Source organism: Phascolarctos cinereus, unplaced genomic scaffold (assembly GCF_003287225.1).
Source record: "Phascolarctos cinereus isolate Bilbo 61053 unplaced genomic scaffold, phaCin_HiC Scaffold_8;HRSCAF=390, whole genome shotgun sequence".
Taxonomy (NCBI): Eukaryota; Metazoa; Chordata; class Mammalia; order Diprotodontia; family Phascolarctidae; genus Phascolarctos; species Phascolarctos cinereus.
The window spans coordinates 44,630,016-44,649,566 of record NW_027556291.1 but is presented as its reverse complement, the minus strand read 5'-3'; the positions used below and the strand labels follow the sequence as shown (position 1 = coordinate 44,649,566).

The following is a 19,551-nucleotide window of genomic DNA, read 5'->3' as shown; positions in this document are numbered from 1 at the left end:
AAACCAGCAGGCATTGTCTGGAAATCTTTTCTGATTTCATTTCTCCACCGTACAAAATGCCTTTCAGGTGTTAGTAACTTCAGGAGGATTGAGCAAATGTAGCCAAATCAAAAGGATACATTCTCAACATAATTTGAAATACTGGAGGGCTAGCTAAATCAAAGTATATTTGTCTCTGTGTTGTGTAAGGTATGGCATGGAGCAAATTTCGTTAAGTCAACTGACTTTTACATCCTCATTTTTAAAGATTAGGGTTAATGAAAGGGAATGGGAAGAGGTTTATGGAGGAAGCATTCCTTGATCTGTAGAGTTGGGGGATTGTTTAAAACCAGAAAAAAACCACAACCACAACCGGAATTTTGTACACTTTATTAAAAGGTCAAAAAATAAACCACGATATAGAAGTAACATATTAAAATGGGTTTTGTTATGCACATATGCACAGACAAGCACTATAGCGATATAATTTTGCAGAAAAGAAAAGAAGTCCAAGCATCCATTCTGTTGATAGCAGTTGAGGGAACATTATTGGAACAGTTAACACCTCATTCATCTGCTGACCACTGCTGTGATCCATTACAGTTCCAAAGGGCTAACAGCATCTTTACCCAAAACTAATCAATTCTTACTTGTGTTTTTTTTTTTCCTGCCTAATGTTCCTTTTACCTTATGCTTAACCAGAAGTGTCTATGGCAAATAAGCGCGTACTTTACACAGTATAGCTACTATAGATAACAAGCTCTTCAGTTAGCATTTAAAGCCAGTCAGTTTTGGAGCACACATTGTCTTCTTGTGATTTCAGCAACTGCTTCGGCACAATTAGGTGACAACGTCAATTCAAGAAGCGGCAATCATTATCAGGTGACAGCAAATAGGTGGTTTCATGTTTCATGATTTTGATAACAAGAAAACAATCAACCACAATTAAAAAAAAAAAAACCCAAACCCAAACAACAAGCAAGCCCCCAATCCCAAAAAACCCACAACCACCACAAAAGAGAATCAAATCTGAACCAGAGAAATCCTACAATCCAATTAGAATGATGGTCTTATCATCCCCTCATCTGCTAGGACACAAGAGTCATGGTAACAAAATCATTTGGCTTCTAACACTATCAAACATCTGTGTACAGTAATAAAGAACTGGGACCTTGCAATTCCTTCTGTTGTGTATTCAGAGAGAGAAAAACATTACCAAAAGTTGGCTTTCCTTTTTATTCTTTTCCTAAATTTGGCGTGTTACTTTCTATCTTGTTACAGAAGCATAAAGATCTGTATTTCTGATGAAACAGCACATGGCATAGCAGATCACAAGCAAATATTTTTAGCAGTGTTTCTTGAATGAAAAGAATGATTTTAGAGCCATGATTCACTAACAAGTACAAATAGGTATTTCTAAAATCGCCAATATCAGAGAAGGAATGAAAGTAGAAACCAAGAGTCCTGGGCTCTTTAGCACACACTAACCCACTATGAACCATGATGAGGGCACTGCATGGACTCTAACCAGAGAGCAGAGACAGAGAGAGGACACATTTTTGATTGAATTCTAGAGTTTGAAAAAAAAAAAAGAAAGATTCTTCATCTCTGTCAGCCAATGAGAGTTAGAAAATCCTCTAGCAACCTAAAACCCAGGCCAATTTCAGAAGATTTCCCCAGAGGTTGAAATGAAACCAACTAGTAAAATCTGAAGCTTTTAAGGTAAGGTGAGAGTGGAGGACAGTATTTTAGGGAAAAAAAACCCAGATGCAGTCGGTGGAGATGCAATTATATGTAGTTCTCAGGACTGAAGGGTGTCTTTTTCTCTGGACAGAGAGGAATTGTGGAGTCACAGGAAAGTGGTATTTTTAAACGGAATCAGGTGAAGTGAGTTGATGTTTGTTGGACTGGAGGAGTGAGCACAGATTGGACTAATTAGATTTAGCATGAAATGGGTTGGATTGATACGAGCATGGATTGAATTGAATTGGAATTAGCATGACTTGGGTTGAACTGAAGTTAGCTCGGACTGGATTTAACTGGACATAGCATGAACTAGATTGTACTGGAGACTATAGATTGAATGGATTGAACCAGACTGGAGTTAACTTAGATTGGACTGAGAGTCAGCATGGCTCAAAGTGAACAAAAGTCACAAAGCAACTATTCTTCATGACTTAAGGGATCTGAACTACACTGAAGCCATTCACGCAGTCACAAAGATGAACCATTCATGTAATCTACTGAAAAATGTCCACTTGTCCCCCCCAAACTATGGGATCTGATCAAAAGGTATAGGCAGTGTAAGTGAAGACAAGGTTCAAAATCTGGACAGGTAAGGTTAAATGGTGGGGCTGGAAAAATTTATGGAGGCATTCGGTCTATACCTCTTAAGGACTTAACTAGAGATCATTTTGGGGGCCTCTGTCATCAAGCTGGTCATGTTAATTATCTATCTTGCTTTCCCTTTAGAATTACAGCCATTGTGTTAATAGCCCCAGTGGTGCTCTATGGACGATGACTTTTTTTTTTTTATGACTGTTCAATCCTGTTAGTATGAGCCGTTCCTTCTAGCTGGAATGATGGAAAGGTTCTTTATCAGCATTTTTGGAGAAAAACATTTCTGGAGATTAAATATTTGGAAAGTAAGGATAATCCAGGGAAGCAGATGAAGTTTGAGTTAACTTAAAATGTCTTAACTTACTTAGCTTAACTAGTTAACTTAAAATGTGTAGGCCTTAATTTCCTTGATTTGTTATGTGGCTGATTCAAATGATTATGGTAGAGAGGTATAACAGTAAAAAAAAAAATTAATAATGAAGAATGCAACATTTCTAGCCAACTGGAACTGGTTTTTTTTGTTTTGTTCTGATAATCGTTCCTGGGATGGGCTGTTTATAGGCTGTGGCTTCTTTTTCAGGGTTTGTGGTGATCTGATACTAACACTGTCAAAGCAATTGTAAGACACACCAGCTCCAGATGACCTCCCCAAGCCCAGGGCAGGAGCTATGTCCCTTGAAGATAGAGGAAAATTGAGGCCAACAGTTGAGGTACTGAATATTAACCTCCCATCCCTACATGCCATCGTCAGCTCAGCTTACTAGGTAGAGGGGCTTCCGACAGTTGACGTAGGAGCCAGAAGAGACTTAGGGGAACCTAATTCAGTCTTTTTAACATCTCAGCCCAGCTAACCTGCCACCTAGGCCCATGGCTGTTCCTCTGCTGTCCAGTTAGGTCTAACATAGCATGGCTGGCGTGGTCCAATGAAGCCTGCTCAGAGCTGGTCCCTGCCAAGTAGGGATCATGCAAGCAGGGCTCCCTAAGAGCTGAAGGGAAGTTGTGGCTGGAGAAATGGGGTCAATGCAAAACCACCCCCCTAGACAAGTCTGGCCAAAGAGCCTTTTGAAAAGTCCTTCAATTCTTTTATCTGTATTTCCCAATTCTGTTTTGTGTGGCCAGAAGACTAAAGTCAGAGACTAAAGTCAGGGATGAGGGGTTGTCTCTAAATGATTTCATTTCCAACTGGGCGACATACAAAGCTTCCTATACACAGCTTTTCCTGACACCCTCAGTTGTCAGTTCCCCCCTGTCACTTTCTATGTATTTTGTATCAAATCTGTATTGACTCATATGTGTACAAGTTGTCCCTCTGCCCAAGTGGAACGTAAGTTCCTTGAGGGCTAGGGTGGTTCCACTTTGTCTTTGTATCTCTAGCACTGAGTACAGTGCCTGACGTGGAATGGGTGCTGAAGAAATGCTCTAATTAAACTGTGAATTGAAGACATGTATTGTATTGATGGCCATCCATGACAGAAGACTGGGGATTGGGGCTGATCTGAATGAGGGCTGTGTGTCTCCTAACGTATAGTATTCTCCACAGTTAATGGCGGCATCCAAGGGAAAGGAAAAAAGCATGATTCAGAAACCTATCAGTATCTACATAGTCCACGATTCAAAAGAGGGTTGACATATGAATGCAATTAAAATCTGTGCTAATGATTTTGCTAACGGACTAAGAACTGTTCTCCATCTTCAGTGCTGCAAGTTGAAGTTGACCTGTGAGTAATCTGCTGTGTGGTACGCTATGGCAAATGAGAATGCAGTCAAGAAGCAAAGCGAAAATGGCATGCTTTCTGATTAAGGGTTGTAGCAAAAATGTCCTTCTTTTCAAAGCCTCAGTAATAGCTATCTCTTTTACAAACTTTTTCTGTGTTATTACAGATTTTTTATATTCAAAATAAGCTCCAAGGATTTCTTTCGTGGACTATGTACATAAGTGCAAAAAAGGTGTGTCTCACACATTCATTCGCACACTAACTGAATCAGTTTAACTGCAGCATATTGGTAGCTTCAACACTGTTAAAGGGTCATTCCACAATATTTTTTTGTATGTACAGCTTTGCAAATATAAATTAACATTAACATATTCATATGTTTAATTCATTAAGCCCTGATTTTTGCCTCTAATATACTCATGAAAGTAAGTATGGAATCTCAGACAACAGAACGTTGGCAGGCAGAGCTACAGAAATGAAATCAGACTGTTGTGACTTGACACACAGCGGAGAGAAGAGAGAGACATGAAATGAAGCAGAGACCGGCGGCCGGCCGAGGCGGTGCTGTAAATAAAAGGCAGCGGGGTGGGTTGTGTCTGGAGAGTGAAAATACTGTGGAATAACCCTTTCCACACGACAATCTCTACAAGCTATAAAACCTGACTCTAAAGCCATATGTTGTAAACTTCTGGACCGAAAAGGTGACAATGGAGTCACCCATTCAGCTTTCACATGGGGCTTTGGGATTTTTCAAATATTCAATCTCATCTTTCTCTGACAGTATGGAAGGGCACCTTGGATGAACTCATACTGTTTTACTTCATTTGAAATTTACATGTGAAAAACCTTACAAATAATGTCTACGAAGGTAGCCATGTTGTAGTTTTGTTGTCAAGAACTTGAGAGAACTAGTTAAGAATGAATCCGTCATTGTAGGAGTTGTGTACAAAGCTAACTTGGTTCTGAACCTGTAAACTGGACAGACTCTTTATGAACTGTATAAGCCACAGGGGTTCACGGGTTAGAACAGAACTACATGAGGTGAGTTTGTGGAGTAACATCTTAACCTTGCTCTAATTCTCCTTCAAAATTAAATTCATCCATTGGCTAAAGAGCTCAAGAAGCAAAAATAAGGAATACATTAAAAGCTAGCAGAAAATAAAATAAAATTAATTACATGATGATGCACTAAGAACTAAGAAGCTGGTGCCTAGAAACAACATTTTGTACCTATATTTACATTTGGATTAGGTTACTGACTATATATTTTTAGAAAGTTATTACAGTCTTTAACATACAGTATATTCTAAGGCCTTTAACAGGCATATGGTAAAATCAGATCACTGTCAGACAAAAGTCCATTTGATGAGAATGGGCTTTGAGATTTTCCTCATCAATTTCACCTTGTTGTTGTTGTTGTTGTTGTTTTTTAATCTGGTTTCAATGCACGTAAAATGTACAAGAGATAAAGGGGGAAAATGAGGACTCTAGCTTCTTAATCATCCTGTGTATGATGATGTATCAAAGTCTACACTTTAGAGGAATGAATCGGGACTCTGTGACTGCCTCTGACCCGATCCAAGCCATCCCAACTGAGCTCTTGGTGGGGAAGAGCCCAGTCAAAGCTGTGCTCCCAGGGGGTACGTGGGACCCTCTCTCTTTACTTGATAAAATGTAATGTGAAACAGTGCCCAATTAAAAGAGCATTATGTTAATTGGCTGTGGAGCTGAGAATGGCTTCAAATCATAAAGATTTATGTTATTCTGCTTCTGCTGATGGCAGGAGGAGGAAGGGGGAAGGGCATTTTAGGAAGAAGCCTGGCTCTCCCCCAGCCCCCCACCAAGTGGTGAGCTGATAAGCCCAGGCTGTGGCCATTGGGAAGCCACAGCCTACACAGAGCAAGACGACACTTATGGTGAGATCTAAGTGCTTGAGCATGTTCTGAAATGGATGAAGTGGGGGAACAAAATGATTTACTGCACAATCATCAGTGACAGTGTTGAAAACCTTGTCAAGGAATGAGAAATTAAGTGTCACTGCTGATTGCGGAATCATGTGCCAATTGTAAAAGGAAATACTGTATTTGAACCTAAGAATTATCACTGTTTTCAGCATCCATTTTCCTTCAGTCCCTCTTCTTAAAATATTTTGTCTCTGTTCTGGTCGTGCAGCAGTTTTCTGAACTGAAATTACTAACAACCTTGCAAACACTCAGTCTCAGCTTTCTTTTTCCCTCTGCATGACCCATTTTACCTAAGTTTCCCTGTTTTTGCACATTTTTGCATTAGGCTGAGAAAAGTGGACCAAAACTAACTTTGGATAAATAAAAATATAGGTGCACGAAAAATGGGAAGCTTATAAAATGTCACTAAAATTATAATGTTTTAAATTTTACATACAATTCTTGTCAAATAAAGGATGAAATCTAAATCTTACACTTGTTTAGAGTCACTAATTAGCTTGGTGACTTTGTAATAGGCTTTGCTTTTGCTTAGGAAATTTAGAGTCAGACGACTTGTTTTGCTTTTCTTTTCAAACAAAGAAAATTCCAGTAAAAAAAAAATCATTGCACAAGCGAGTTTTAATGGCAGGTTATGTTATGTTTTGCTTTTTGCCAAGGTTTGTTTGGAATTTGGTGAATACTTCAAGCCTTCTTCCCTTGCACTCGCTCACAAATTAGCATGGGATTTGCTGGCAATTGGGGGAGGGGGGGGGAAACTGTCATGGCGCGCACTAAGATTACCCTACACTGGACATCCCTTACTGAACGTCTTTGCTAAAATCCTTTTCTAGCTCTTTTTCTTCAGTGCTTTAAATGTAACATGAAAACAGCTGCGATCTAGGTTTACATTCTATGCACATCAATGCCAGCTGTTGAACTTAAAGAAAATTGGAGGCTTAACGTCAAAGGGACAAGATATACAAAACTCCATTGAGCACAGACAGAATTCCAACCTCCTTTAGCGAAGAAAGCCATGGTCATTAGCAGTACATCCTTTTCTGGCTGAATGTGATCAGGTTTGCTTTTGATTGAGGCACTGGCACGCAGGTTGTGCAAAACCCATTTTGATACACAAAGAATCACTTACAGGAAATACACATCACTTTTTTTTTTTCCACTAACAATGTTAAGACCACGGGAAACAGAAATTCAGTGGTTAAAAGATGCCTGTTAGATCACTAATCTCAGGCAATACTGTTCCGGGATGTTAGGCCGGCCGACACCAGTGAAAAAAATCAAATGAGAAATGAACTGACAGTCTGGTTTGCAGCCTACTTCTTGGGCTAGAGATTAGGACCTATAAGGCTTTTTGTTCATTACAGGCCTAATCCTCTGCTTTGGGATCCTCACCCACTGGCAAAAGAAATGCTCCCTTGGGAGCATTTTTGGGGGGGATCACATCTCTGGAAGAGTGTTGTTTCTCTGAGGCATGAAAGAAAGCCAGGGTCTAGGCCCAGCTCCATTACTAACCGGGGCAAAGTCACTGTCCCCACTTGAAGCCTCAGTTTCTTCATCAGCAAAAGGGAGGGAGGAAGGGCGCTCAGCTAGATGTTTTCTGAAAGCCCTTTCCATCTCTCACATTTTTGTAGGATTCAAATATTCTCCCCACCCCTCAGCTCTCCCTTTCTTAGTCTCCTGCTGTTCCCTATGGGTCAGCAAGTCATAAAATATATATTGCCCCAATTGTATATGCCAGAAACGATGCCTGTTTTTTATCCTCCCTGACGAAAGGACAAACTGACAAGTGATTAGAAAATCATTATCTGCAAATTGATGGGAAAATGCCAAATGTTTCCTATTGGTTCTATTTCTGTAATCAAGTAAACCTTTTCCTTGGTTGTAAATTCTATGAGCATGGACAACTGAATTTATCTCAGCTCGGTGGGGTCTGATCAAAAGGGGCAGCAAAATGTCTAAGAGTCTATAGATTCCAAGTTTCCACCAAACAAACAAACACATAAACAAACAAACAAACAAACAAAAAAGGCTTGGTGAGGGCCTGGGAGACCCAGAAGTTTGAAAATATGGTCAATGGAAATCACAGGTGCTCACGACATCTCAGCTACTGTTGCTTCACGGGTGAAATGGATTGAGACAGAAACTTCCTGTGGGCAGAAGCTCACAGAAATGGCCTGTGTTTCTTCTTGGGCTCCACAGAAAGAGTTCCTCAAGTCAGCTTCTCTAATATCATTCCCTCCCCTCCCCGCTGTGGCTACTTTACGACCATTAACTCTGGAGCTGTGTCCGTTTAAGGAGAAAAGGTCACATTTGGAACCAGCTTTCACTCTCACCTATGCTGGCTTTTCCAGATTACGCCTTACTTAGGAAAAAGCTTCTGGGGCTGGATACATATCCCCACCAATATATGAACATGCTCTTCCCTCTAGGCTGCCCCTAAGTTTCACTAATTAATGTACCTTTAAACCTCCAGGGACCAATTTCTTGGCTGAAGATGTTGAAATGGCTCAGATTTGGAGATTCCCATGGGGGGAAAAGGGGGCTGGGATCCGAGATCCACCAAGAAATGGTAATGGTCCCTTTGTATGACTTTTATTTGTGATGCTGAGAAATTGGTCATGGAGGCAAAGTCTAATTTCATTTTTGTTTGAACATTTGAGGAGCCAGCCGAGGGGTTTCTGCCTGTCCATGGGGCACAGCTTCATGTAAAGGGGAAACAAGCACACGTTGACATGCCACGTTTGCATGTGCAACTGGTAAGGGACTGCATGCACAATCAAGATGTCCTCAAAAGAGAAACCTTTCAAGAAGGCTGCCCTGTAAGCCTACAGAACCAGCCCACAGATTAAAGATAGAGCAACATTCTCATGTCGTGGTTTTCAAGCCCATCATCCCTGTTTCCCACCATAACATTTTTAGTGTAAAAAATGAACCACACCAAAGAACTATATTATGTGGAAACTTAAGACGTAACATTAATGGGAAATGATATTGCGTATATTTGATACACCTTAAAACAACTCAATTAGACTATGATGTAAACAAAACCTCAAGATAACACTTTTAAAAGACGAACATTTATCCACTGATAATATACAACAGTTCAATGTGCATTCGCACGTATCGTGATGGTACTCGGAAAAAAAAAAGATTACGTGTGTTAAAGAAACATGTTACAAAAGTTGATTCTAGTTTGTCTATGTCTGTATCTTATACAAGAGCACTGTTTGCTAATCTTTTCTATAGAGCGCGCTTTTTTCAAAAATTTTTTTACATTCCCATAAATCTGGTATTTCACTTTTGGGGGGGGGCTTAAAAAATTTTTATGATATTTTTGTTTTGTTTTGTTTTTGGTTAACATGTATGCTGCAACAGGCTTACTGTAGAGATGGTAAGAGAGGAGAAATGGAAAAACGTACAGAAAGACCATGTGCAGCGTCCCAAGGAGAGGTTCTGATACTCCAGGATTTTGCTGTTCAGAATTTTCACTGGAAGAAAAAAGAGAACGAGAGATCAAAGGGTTAACCAACTGGGAAGTCAGGAGACAGGTGTCCTAGCCTTGCCTCTGCAACTAATTAGTCGTGAGTTATGAGCCAGGTGTTCCTAGGCAAGATCCTTCCCCTCTTTGGGTTTTACTTTTCTCCTCTGTACAATAAGGAGCTTGGACTAAGTGACCCCTAAGGTTCTCAGATTTCAAGCTCCTTGAGGGCAAGACATGTGGTGGGTTTCAGCTTTGGATCCTCAGCACCAAGGACAGGGCCCGATAAGAAAAGGAACTTCATGTTTTGCCATTTATTTGAAGGTCTCCTTCCAGTTCTGTGAATGTTTGGAATCTATGACAAAGTTAGCAGCATGGTCCTCAGCTCTTTAAAGGCTGTGTCTACACAATGAAAGCCATTCAGATGACCAGCCCCTGACTTCTAACATCCAGATGTTTTGTCTATATGATACTGTATTTCTAGATTTTTAGAAACATTCAAACAGTGATTAAAAAAATTTTTTTTAAAAATCTCACTGTTCTGGAGTCATGTAGCAGGATATATCGGTATCGGGATATGAGTGTAAAACCTTGGCAAATCATATAATATGAATGACAATTTTTTTCCTTTTGAAGAAATTCTCATCTCTTGGTATATACTGAGAACAAACAACATTCTGTTGAAGCATCTTGAGAACCATGACAAAAGAACTAGCTATTCTAGTGCATATTTCATTAACAATTCAAGAAGAGGCACTGGGCAGGAGTGGAAAGGGAATTGGTTGGGGAGGGATGAGAGCGTGGCTCTGGGCCCAGTTCTGCCACTAACTTACTGTGTGACCTTGTGAGAGAGGCCCTTACCCTCTCTGGGCTCATCTGACAAGTGACGGAGTTGGACCAGATGACCTCTAAGGTGCCTTCCAGCTTTACTATTGTCTATGGTTCTATGTTTGAAGCATGCAACCCACGTGAACACCTATAAGCAGATGTGAGGCAGCATGACATAGTAGAGAGAGAGCTGGACTTTAAGAGTCAAGAAGACCTGGGCTCGAGACACTCACTGGCTGGGTGATCCTGGGCAAGTCAATATGGCTCAGCTTCTTTTTTGGAAAAGGTGACAGTTGTTTGCATATTATCTCCCCCATTAAAGTGTGAGCTCCTTGAGGGAAGGGACCATTTTTGCCTTTCTTCATTCACATCCCCAGTGCTTAGCACGGCGCCTGGCACAGAACGAGTGATTAATAAGAGTTCTTGAATGATCGACTCTCTGGGCATCAGTTTCTCATCTGTCAAATAAAGTTCCTTCCTGTTCTTGGTCTATGATCTTATGACATTTGGGAAACCTTTGATAGCCAGTGGCTGCAGATAGCACTTGTTCTAGGCTTTTTTTCTGCATTCTGGACTTGAAAAAAGGGCCATGAGATCACAGGATTTTAGAGATAGAAGGGCTCTTGTCCAAATCCCTGATTTTTACAGATGAGGAGGCCAAAAGGTCAGAGGGGAAATGCTTTGTCTAAGATCACATGGATAATAGGTGACAGAGGCTCGATTTGAATCCAGGTCCTCTGACTCCAAACTCAGTACTCTCTCTATGACAGGATGGTATTGAAGGTGAAGGAGAAATATGACTTAAGAAGAAAATGATTAATGATAAAACTGCATCATTCACAGCTAGCGGGACTGGGAAGTAATTTTGATGGAGTCACACTGAAAGCAACAGCTTCTACAGTGTGGTGGGAGAAGCACATTGTTTGCAACTTCTAAGGTAATCATCTTGGTCATTCAGAATCCGGTCACAAAACCAACTTTGTTGCACTTCACACAATGCAGCAATAAAAACGTGATTTTTCAGGATTCGAGTTCCAGTTAAAAAACTTGTTAGCTTTTCCCCCAATCAAAATGGTCCTGCTGGAGATGAGAAGAGCTAAAAATCTCTTTCATTCAAAATACATTTCCAGACTTGCCAGCTCACTGGGAAACATGCAGTCCCTGGCTGGCATTACTCAACAAATTAATTGCATATTTTGTCTTCACCATTTATTTCAGCTGGGAAACTTGAGATTACTGAAAGCATGCTGGAAGTTGTAAACAAATATCTATTCATGAAGGGTTAGCAAAGAATTTAGCAAATGCAATTACCTAGACACAATATGTCACCTCTAAAAATTGTTATTGATTATAGGAATATGTAAAGAAACTTACTGTTTCTATTCGTTACGTTTACATCTGTGAAACAAACATGCTGCTACTCAGTTCATCTACTGATAACTGGGATATCTAGAGTGGTGAAAAAGAATGCAAATTAAAATCGTTCCTTGAGATCATTCTGGTTACTATCTTTACTGCTTGGGCATAGCCAACAAATAAATCAAATCCACTCAAAGCACAATTTGGGGGCAAAATTAAACATTTACTGTATTGGTTCATCTGGACAAAGCCCTGATTAGAACATGGTTTTGTCCTTAATGAATGCTCTGAACATTATAATTAAGATGCAATCCCAACAGCCATGCCAGCTAACTTTCAGTCTGGAATCATGGCGGCCATGGTAGTGAGCCACGAGCAGCCATACTCATTACAGGTTCCTCTCTTGGACCACAGCCATCCAAGGCTTGCCATTGGTAGGTGATGATTATCTCTGGGACTACTCAAAACAAAGGAGACCCCTGCAGACAACCAAGGCATTTCTAATATCCACTTCGGAGGGAATGTGCTTGGCCATCACTGAGGAATCCTCACGACAAAATCATCTTTCTGGGGGTTCAGAAAGGTCATGGTGAGATGCCACTCGGTGAAACTTCCAACACATTAACTCAAAACGCGGGGTATCACCCTACCCTGGCCTATAGAGGAGAAGCTGTGGTCAAGGTCATAACGGGAAGCAGTTCTGTATTCCTGAAAGCTATGGGATATACATTTCAGGACTGGTGTGGTGGCAACCCTCATGCTCCAATGTTGTGAGCAGCATCTCAGAAAGAGTTGCCACATTACGACATGCGCGGATTCATCTCCGCAGCAGCAGCAAAGCACGCAGGGTACTCTGGATACATGTTGAATGCAATCTCTAGAAACCCATGAAAAGTGGGACATCGATACCCTTTCACCAATCCCCAAAGAATATACTCGGCCCAGATAATACATTGTAGGCATCTAGCTGTGAACACGTCAAAGAAATCTATTGAAAGGGCCAAACCTGATTAGCTGTAGCTGTTGCAGCGAAGGGGACGCTGGTGGCAGGTGTTGTTGCTGCGGACACAGTGGTGGGCGTAGCACCGTGCATCATGGGCACTTTCAGGAGGGAACCATGGAAGCGACATACAGGAAGGTGGAGCATTTATGTAACCATGACAACATGTGGTGGATTGGGGGCGTGGCAGGTATCACAGCAACAAGCCATGTGACATCGTCATGAAGGATACACCAGGGCGCGCCATGCAATTCACAGTGCAAAGCAAGACAGCATTGAAGGGGAAAAAAATTAAAAAGAGAAAAAAGGGGAAAAGCCCATTACAATTATCATTAAGGAAAACTAAAACATTCTCAACACTTAGTACATTTATAAGCAAAACAAAGGTGTAATACACTGGGAAGAGCCAAATTTTCAAAAGTGGGTACAGGGGTTTCACCTGTAAAAATGAGGATCTGCCATCACTGACTACCCAGCATTTGGGCAAAGGGTTAATCAAGTCACATACTTCAAGGGCTTCTTAGCTTGGCTGCTGCCTGGCAAGTGGGGAGGTAGTTCTGTAGGCTGTGTGCAGACATGGGCGCGGATGGGTACAATATCTTGCTCTGCATGTGCAGAGGGCCAGTTAGGTGTGTGGGTACTTACCTAGTTTGCAGACACAAGAGAGCAGTTGGGTTGGTGGGTATGGGGTCGATGAGCAGAGGGCAGGGATTTGTGTGCATGTTTTTACAGGTGCGCCCACTATAGCCTCCTTGGAAAATTTGGCTCGAATTATGATTCATATACACAGTGGACTTTCATAGCAAATATCTGACAAAACATTGTCCTCATGGTACATGTTACAGCTACGACCCCCCCAGCTAACACGGCTACCAGCTGCAACAATATCCCTTTCAATGTGTCGTCTCTCCTGGCTATAGGAAGGTCTTCCTTTTTTTTTTTTTTTCAGGGTTTAACTCATTTGTGGAAATGACCCGGGGGTTACCTGTGACTGGCAAGAATGTGTATCTGATGATTTATCTGGGTTCCAGCTAGGAAACTCAGCAAGATGTGTGAGTCAACCATGGAAGTGAACAGTGTGGGGGTGGGGGTATCAAACTGGGCTATTTCACAAAAGCCAAATATGTGTCTCTAATAGTCATTTCTGGAAATGCTGGAGCTCTCTGTTCTACTAAGGGACCCTAAAAACATCCCCATTTGGGGATTTCACCTTAAGAATGCAGCAGTTAGGTGGACAGCAACCCCACTGAAACATGCAGATTGCATTCCAATGCAGAGCACTTAAAGTATAAAGTGTGGGGAAACTTTCTAGATGGAACAACCAAAAAGTGTAAAAGGTACAGACACACTTTACAAATACTCAGAGGTCTGGGCTTCTAATCAGGTGCACAGAACACTTTACCTAGCAGCAACAGCAATTAGGAACGCCTGGAAGAAAAGCACCACTCCCTCCCCCACCAAACACAGTAGCCGGAGGGCTCAAACCCTGCCATGGTGGCAGTTGTTACTGCTATCCTGGGTTTGTTTGCCTATGGCTCCCCTTCTGGTTTTGTAGCTATGACTTGGTCCCTTATTCCTTCATGGGCTGTCAGGCAGGCTGTTGGAAGCCAATAGGAAAACTACTTTGCCCTAACCGCTGGGCTAAGCAGCCTGTCCATATATTACTCCTGCTTTTCACGAGGGATGGAAGGTGTACTGCCCAGCTTCTGAGAATTCCCCTTAGGGCTGAGGGAGTTGGGGGAGGGAGGAAAGATCAAGGGGGCAGGAAAATACCCGTGATGACCACTGGGTCCAGGGTAGCTGCTTTTTGGGGCTGTGATTTTATTATGAGGGGGACTTGTCTATTTCTAGCCTAACAAAACACTTTTGAACTCACTGTTGAGCCCAACTGCTGTATATGGCATGCAGATCCAGCCTAAGATCAGAGTAATTGGCACGGATTCTTAAGAAAGAGCTAGATCCAGTGGGGGTGGGGTGGGTGGTGTCGGTGAGAGGGAGCTACACTGAATATAGCATTCTGCAGCATTGCTACCTTCATTATCATTTTCATTCCTGAAGACTGAACTCTGAAATCATGTGGTTATATCTGTTGGTTGTGTTCAGTTGAGCTGCCCAGCCTCAGCTATTTCATTTGTGGGTTATTATTATTATTATTTCACATTTTCAAATCGTTATTACAATGGTGACAATAACACGGCTTACTATTGTCTTTACAACAAGCTAAATGTAGGCATGCATGCATACTCCTCCCCCTGGCTCTTTCTTGGGTATTTAATCTTTGGGCAAAAGTGGCATGCTATCAATCATTTAGGGCTTGATTTTCATTCCATCAAATTGCACAGAAATGGAAGGGTACAGGAACCACTTCAGGCTTTGAACAGGCAGAGGAGACCCAGCCACACCACTCAGCCACCCAGCTCTCCCAGGCAACACTAAAACAGGCAATTTCTATTCAGATCAGGAAAAGTTTATAATTGGTGTAGAAAGAAAAACCTACCAACACTTGCAGTGGGTGCCATGCACAGTACTGACCCTTTACACCATGCAGTGAAGCGTGGAAAGATGAACAAAAAGGGATATTTCATTAGTGAGCTCTCGTGTTAGAATTGACTTTAACTAAAAAAAAAAAAAAGCAGCTATTGTCTTTGCAGCATTCAATTCAAGCACATGCAAAAAAAAAAGTATTCAGCGATACTGACAACTTTAAATTCTTTGCTTTGAGAGCAAGCACTCCCACGTGCATGTGCACGTATATACATACCTACACACATATACACACACAGTCAAAATAATTCTTGGATTCTTGGGCAGGAAATGGTTCTTGATTTTTTTTTTCTAGCTGTGAAACCTGTCTGCCACAATTCCTATTCAGCTAGTCCATTCTAAGTGCTTTGTTATTTAAAGGAAGAAGAGATGCTTTCATTTTGGTATAACGTACAGATCGTTTTCAAAATGTGAAATGGGATTTGGGGCTAGGATGATAATGTTTCTGTGACTTCACCTTCGAAAAACTTTTCTTCATTCTTTTTAGGACAGAAACAGGCTGCTAACATTTGGCTCAGAGCCCTGAAGGGGAGAGGACCCTCTCTGCTCAACACATGTTTATTTTGCTCTTAATAAAGGGGAAGGGGACCCTTTCTGAGATTTTTGCTTTGAGGCTCCAGGTTTAAGCTGTTACCAGCTCCAGTGGCTCACTTCTCAACTCTGAGGGGACGATTCTACCTCAGGACAGAAGCTGAGATAAGCCAGGCAGATTTTACGGTCCAACTTCAAAAGGGAGGAGCATCTATTTTCTGCCTGGTGATTTCCATCGTGCAGAAGTCTCTTGTACCCAGATGGCTCTGACATTCTAGGGCTCTATGAAGTATTAACCACTATCGTCCAATCTATCTTTTCCAAGGTGGAGAAGAGTTTGGGGGCTAAGGCCTGTAGCAGTTTTGGCCTAAGTAAGAGAGAGGCTCCATTTGTCCTGCTAGCCCATTTTGATTCTGGAAATGTTTCATATTATTAGAGGTCTGTAAAACGGAGTTGGATGGTCAGGTCTGAGAAGCCTGCTTTGGGTTCCTAATATTTGATAAGAAAAATAACAGGAACCATAAAATACAAAGCAAATGTGGATCTTTGGGGATATAAGTAATATCGCTATAAGCTTGGACTGTTATTTGTGGTTCAGTGGAAAGACCTCTGGAATTAGAGTCAGAAAGACCTAGATATGTAATAAGTTCCCCACTTACTTGGGCAAGTCACTTCCCATCCCAAATGGGACATTCCCATGTCCCAAAGACAAAGACCACAGAAGTAAAGTGACTTAACCAATATCACCCATCTAGTAAGTAACAGAGGTGGGATCTGATTCCAGGTGCTCCTGACTCTAAGCCTAACCCCAGATCCACTTACACCAGACGTGTCAAACTCAAAAGAAGTCTTAAAAAACTTCTGAATGCAGCCTGAGCCAGATTAAAATGGGAAATGTTTAACAAAATAAATAGAAATATAACACAACATAGATAATGTTAATTTGTGGGTTTCTAAGTCAATATGAGGCCTGCAGGGATTCCTTTCTCTTCGAGTTTGATACCAGGGCACTGTGTCACACTGCCCCTAAAGTACTTGGTAAATGTGTAGACATTCATGCATTTATGAACAATACTACCCAAGAGTCCAGAAATTAATTTGAGATTTAACCAAATGAACTATAGGGAGAGATATGATGCAAAACAATTAGAGAAAAGTCTTGACACTTTTCCAGTTTAACATAAATTGCTACTTATCAAGAATTCTGTGAAACAAATAGGATTCTTTTTGAATAGTAGAGCAAGGACACATCATAACACCCCATACTACTTTTGCTCAAAGTTCTATCAATGACATTTGTATGCAGTCTTTAGCCAAAAGCCTTTAAAAACAACAGTAGCAGTCTAAAGATCTCTCACTAATTGCAGCTTGCTGGGTTACTAAGATTGGGCCAGTTAGGGAACACAACCTTACCTGTTGGGATAAACGTTGGTTGCTGCAGCTGCATGTTAGCCAGAGCCTGTTGGTAGTGGAAAACACTTGGGTTGAAGACTGTGGTGGCACCGTTGTTCTTTTCAAGTGCTGGCCTCTTTGGTAAAGGTTGGAGGGCACCAGGTGGCAGGGCCTGTAGAAGGAAGAGATGGAAGAACATCAAGGAGGGCCGGAGAAGAGTGAAAAACAAAAACATCACTGAACAAAGCATGCACCAGCGATGCAAAGTCTGGCCTGTGAATCACCTGCAAACATACTCACTTGCAAGGCAATAATATTGACTACACTTGACACCACTTGATCTTAGCCAAAAGGACGAAGAAGCCATGAACAAGGCAAAAACAAAACAAAACAAAAAAACCAAAAACAACCAAGGGGGAGGGTTTGGCAGGAACGCAGAGCTGGTCTCAGAAAGCCAAAATACTAGAAGACACAAAGGTAGCTTTTCAATTTGACCCATAGGGCAAAGAGAAAAGGAGGGACTCCATTGGGGCAGGACCCAACCAAAGGCAGTCACAGGCAATGGGCATTTTGGAACCAATATCTCAGGGAGCAGGGCAAATGGCCGTTAAGAGAAGGGTAGCGCGAGATATGGATGGAGCTGAAAACAGAGATCCTTGCCTTGGCTGAGGTGTCTAGTTCAAAGTCAACATGCAGGCTGTGTGTGTACAAGGGAGATTAAGTCTACATAAGTGGCAAAAGATGCCAGTCTTTCAGTCTGATGTCGTCATTTCCACGAAGTCAAATACACCAAACACTGGTATGGCTGGAAGGGAACAGAGGGTTGGTAGAAACAACAGGACTTCTGGTTCCGTTCCTATATCTGCAGTGTATTTCTGTACTAATACGTAATGAAAAGACAAGATAGTGTGGGAGAGAGCCAGTCTTGAAGCCCAGTAAGACTTGGGTTCGAGTCCTGTTGACAGTGTAACTGTGGATAAAGGCCTTAACCTCTTGATTTTCTAAGGTAACAAGTTGCTGACCTGCATTGATATGAGTTGGTGGGAGTTTTCTCACCTAAATGTATGAAATCACAGGTTCCCTACCCCTCTCCTTATTCTAATATGTAAGCAAAGAGATAATACTCCTTTTTCTTTTCAGTTACCATGCATAATGATAATAACTGACATTTCTATAGCATTTTAAGGTTTGCAAAGCACTTTATATAAACATTAACTCATCCTAGACTCACAACTGTACTGCAAGGTAGGTGCTATTAGTAACTCCATTTTATAGGTAAGGAAACTGAGGCTTAGAGAGGTCAAGTGATTTACCTGGAGACACATCTAGTTAGTTCTTTTTGACTCCAAGCCCAGAGCTCTGTTCCCTATACACTATGCTCCCTTATCAACAACACATAGGTAGGAGGATGTGCACAATTTGCTACAGTAAGTTTCCAGAGGGATTTGTTTTTTTTTTTTTAAACCTGATAGTTACCTATCAGTTAAAAGTGAGGGGAAAAGGCTTAAACTAGGCATTCTGTACTCTGGAAACCATCCTAATTTGAATAGCTTCTCATTCCCCCATTCAAAAGTAATAAAGGTTGGCTCTTATGTAGTGGGAACGTTTGACTTGAGATGAAACGTACCAACCACAGTGGTTAACAGTGTCAGTTACAGGTAGCCTTTTACCTGTCTTGAGATAGTGGGGTAACAGGAGAAGAAATGTGCTTAGGGAAGTTTCATCTCTCCTCTCCTTTCTCTTTTTTCACTCTGAAGCCTGGTCCCTGGAGTGGGAAACCTTGGGGCCATCTTGGATTCTTTCCTCTCCTCCGTCCATTCGATTACCACCATTCTCTTATATTCTTCCTTAGAAATGTCTATGGAATTCATACCTATCTCAACATTTCTATGGCTACCACCCTAGGCAAAGTCCCAAATACCTCCAAAGCTTCCCAACAGGTCTTCCTGAAGCCCATATTTCTTGCCTATGCTGTCAGACTGATCTTCCTAAAACATAAGTGTAATCCTGTCCCATTGGGGCTCTAGAACCTACAGCCTGAACCTGGCCTTCAGGGCGCTCCACCAACTGGTTCCATAACAAAGTGATTGATGGCTGGTACTGTAATATTATATAATACTGGACTGGTTCAGAATGAAGGGGATGGAAGTGTTCTGGTCCCTTGTGGATTTAGTTTCTTAGAACACATTAAAATGTATTTATTATGAAAATCATTCGAGGCAGTGTGGAATAGCTGTTAGAGGATCCCCCAGCTGTGTGACCCTGGCCAAGTAATTTAACCTCTCAGTTCCTCCAGACAGCTCTCTAAGGCTTGAAGTTGTAGCACAGTTAGTTGCCAATTGTATGAGTAGTGAGAGTTCCCTACATCAAAGAAATCACATACCTGGATTTTTTAAAAAAACCCAATGACCAAAACACCAAACC

The 19,551-nt window shown here is 41.5% G+C and overlaps 1 protein-coding gene across 5 annotated transcripts in view; it reads right to left on the bottom strand.

The window, feature by feature from the left end:
- Positions 1–354: 354 nt before the first annotated feature.
- The window catches only part of MBNL3 (muscleblind like splicing regulator 3), a 163,156-nt gene continuing 143,959 nt past the window's right edge, over positions 355–19,551 (bottom strand). For 2 of the 5 annotated variants that reach the window (XM_020969802.2, XM_020969803.2), the window contains 5 exons: positions 17,149–17,299; positions 15,158–15,193; positions 12,667–12,761; positions 11,676–11,750; positions 355–9,483 (listed from right to left, as the gene is read on the bottom strand). In XM_020969802.2, coding sequence (XP_020825461.1) covers positions 11,694–11,750; positions 12,667–12,761; positions 15,158–15,193; positions 17,149–17,299 — 339 coding nt within the window. In that variant the 3' untranslated portion in view covers positions 355–9,483; positions 11,676–11,693. Of the gene's footprint in view, positions 9,484–11,675; positions 11,751–12,666; positions 12,762–15,157; positions 15,277–17,148; positions 17,300–19,551 lie in introns of those variants that run through there. The other 3 variants (XM_020969807.2, XR_002321241.2, XM_020969809.2) reach the window with 3 other exon arrangements.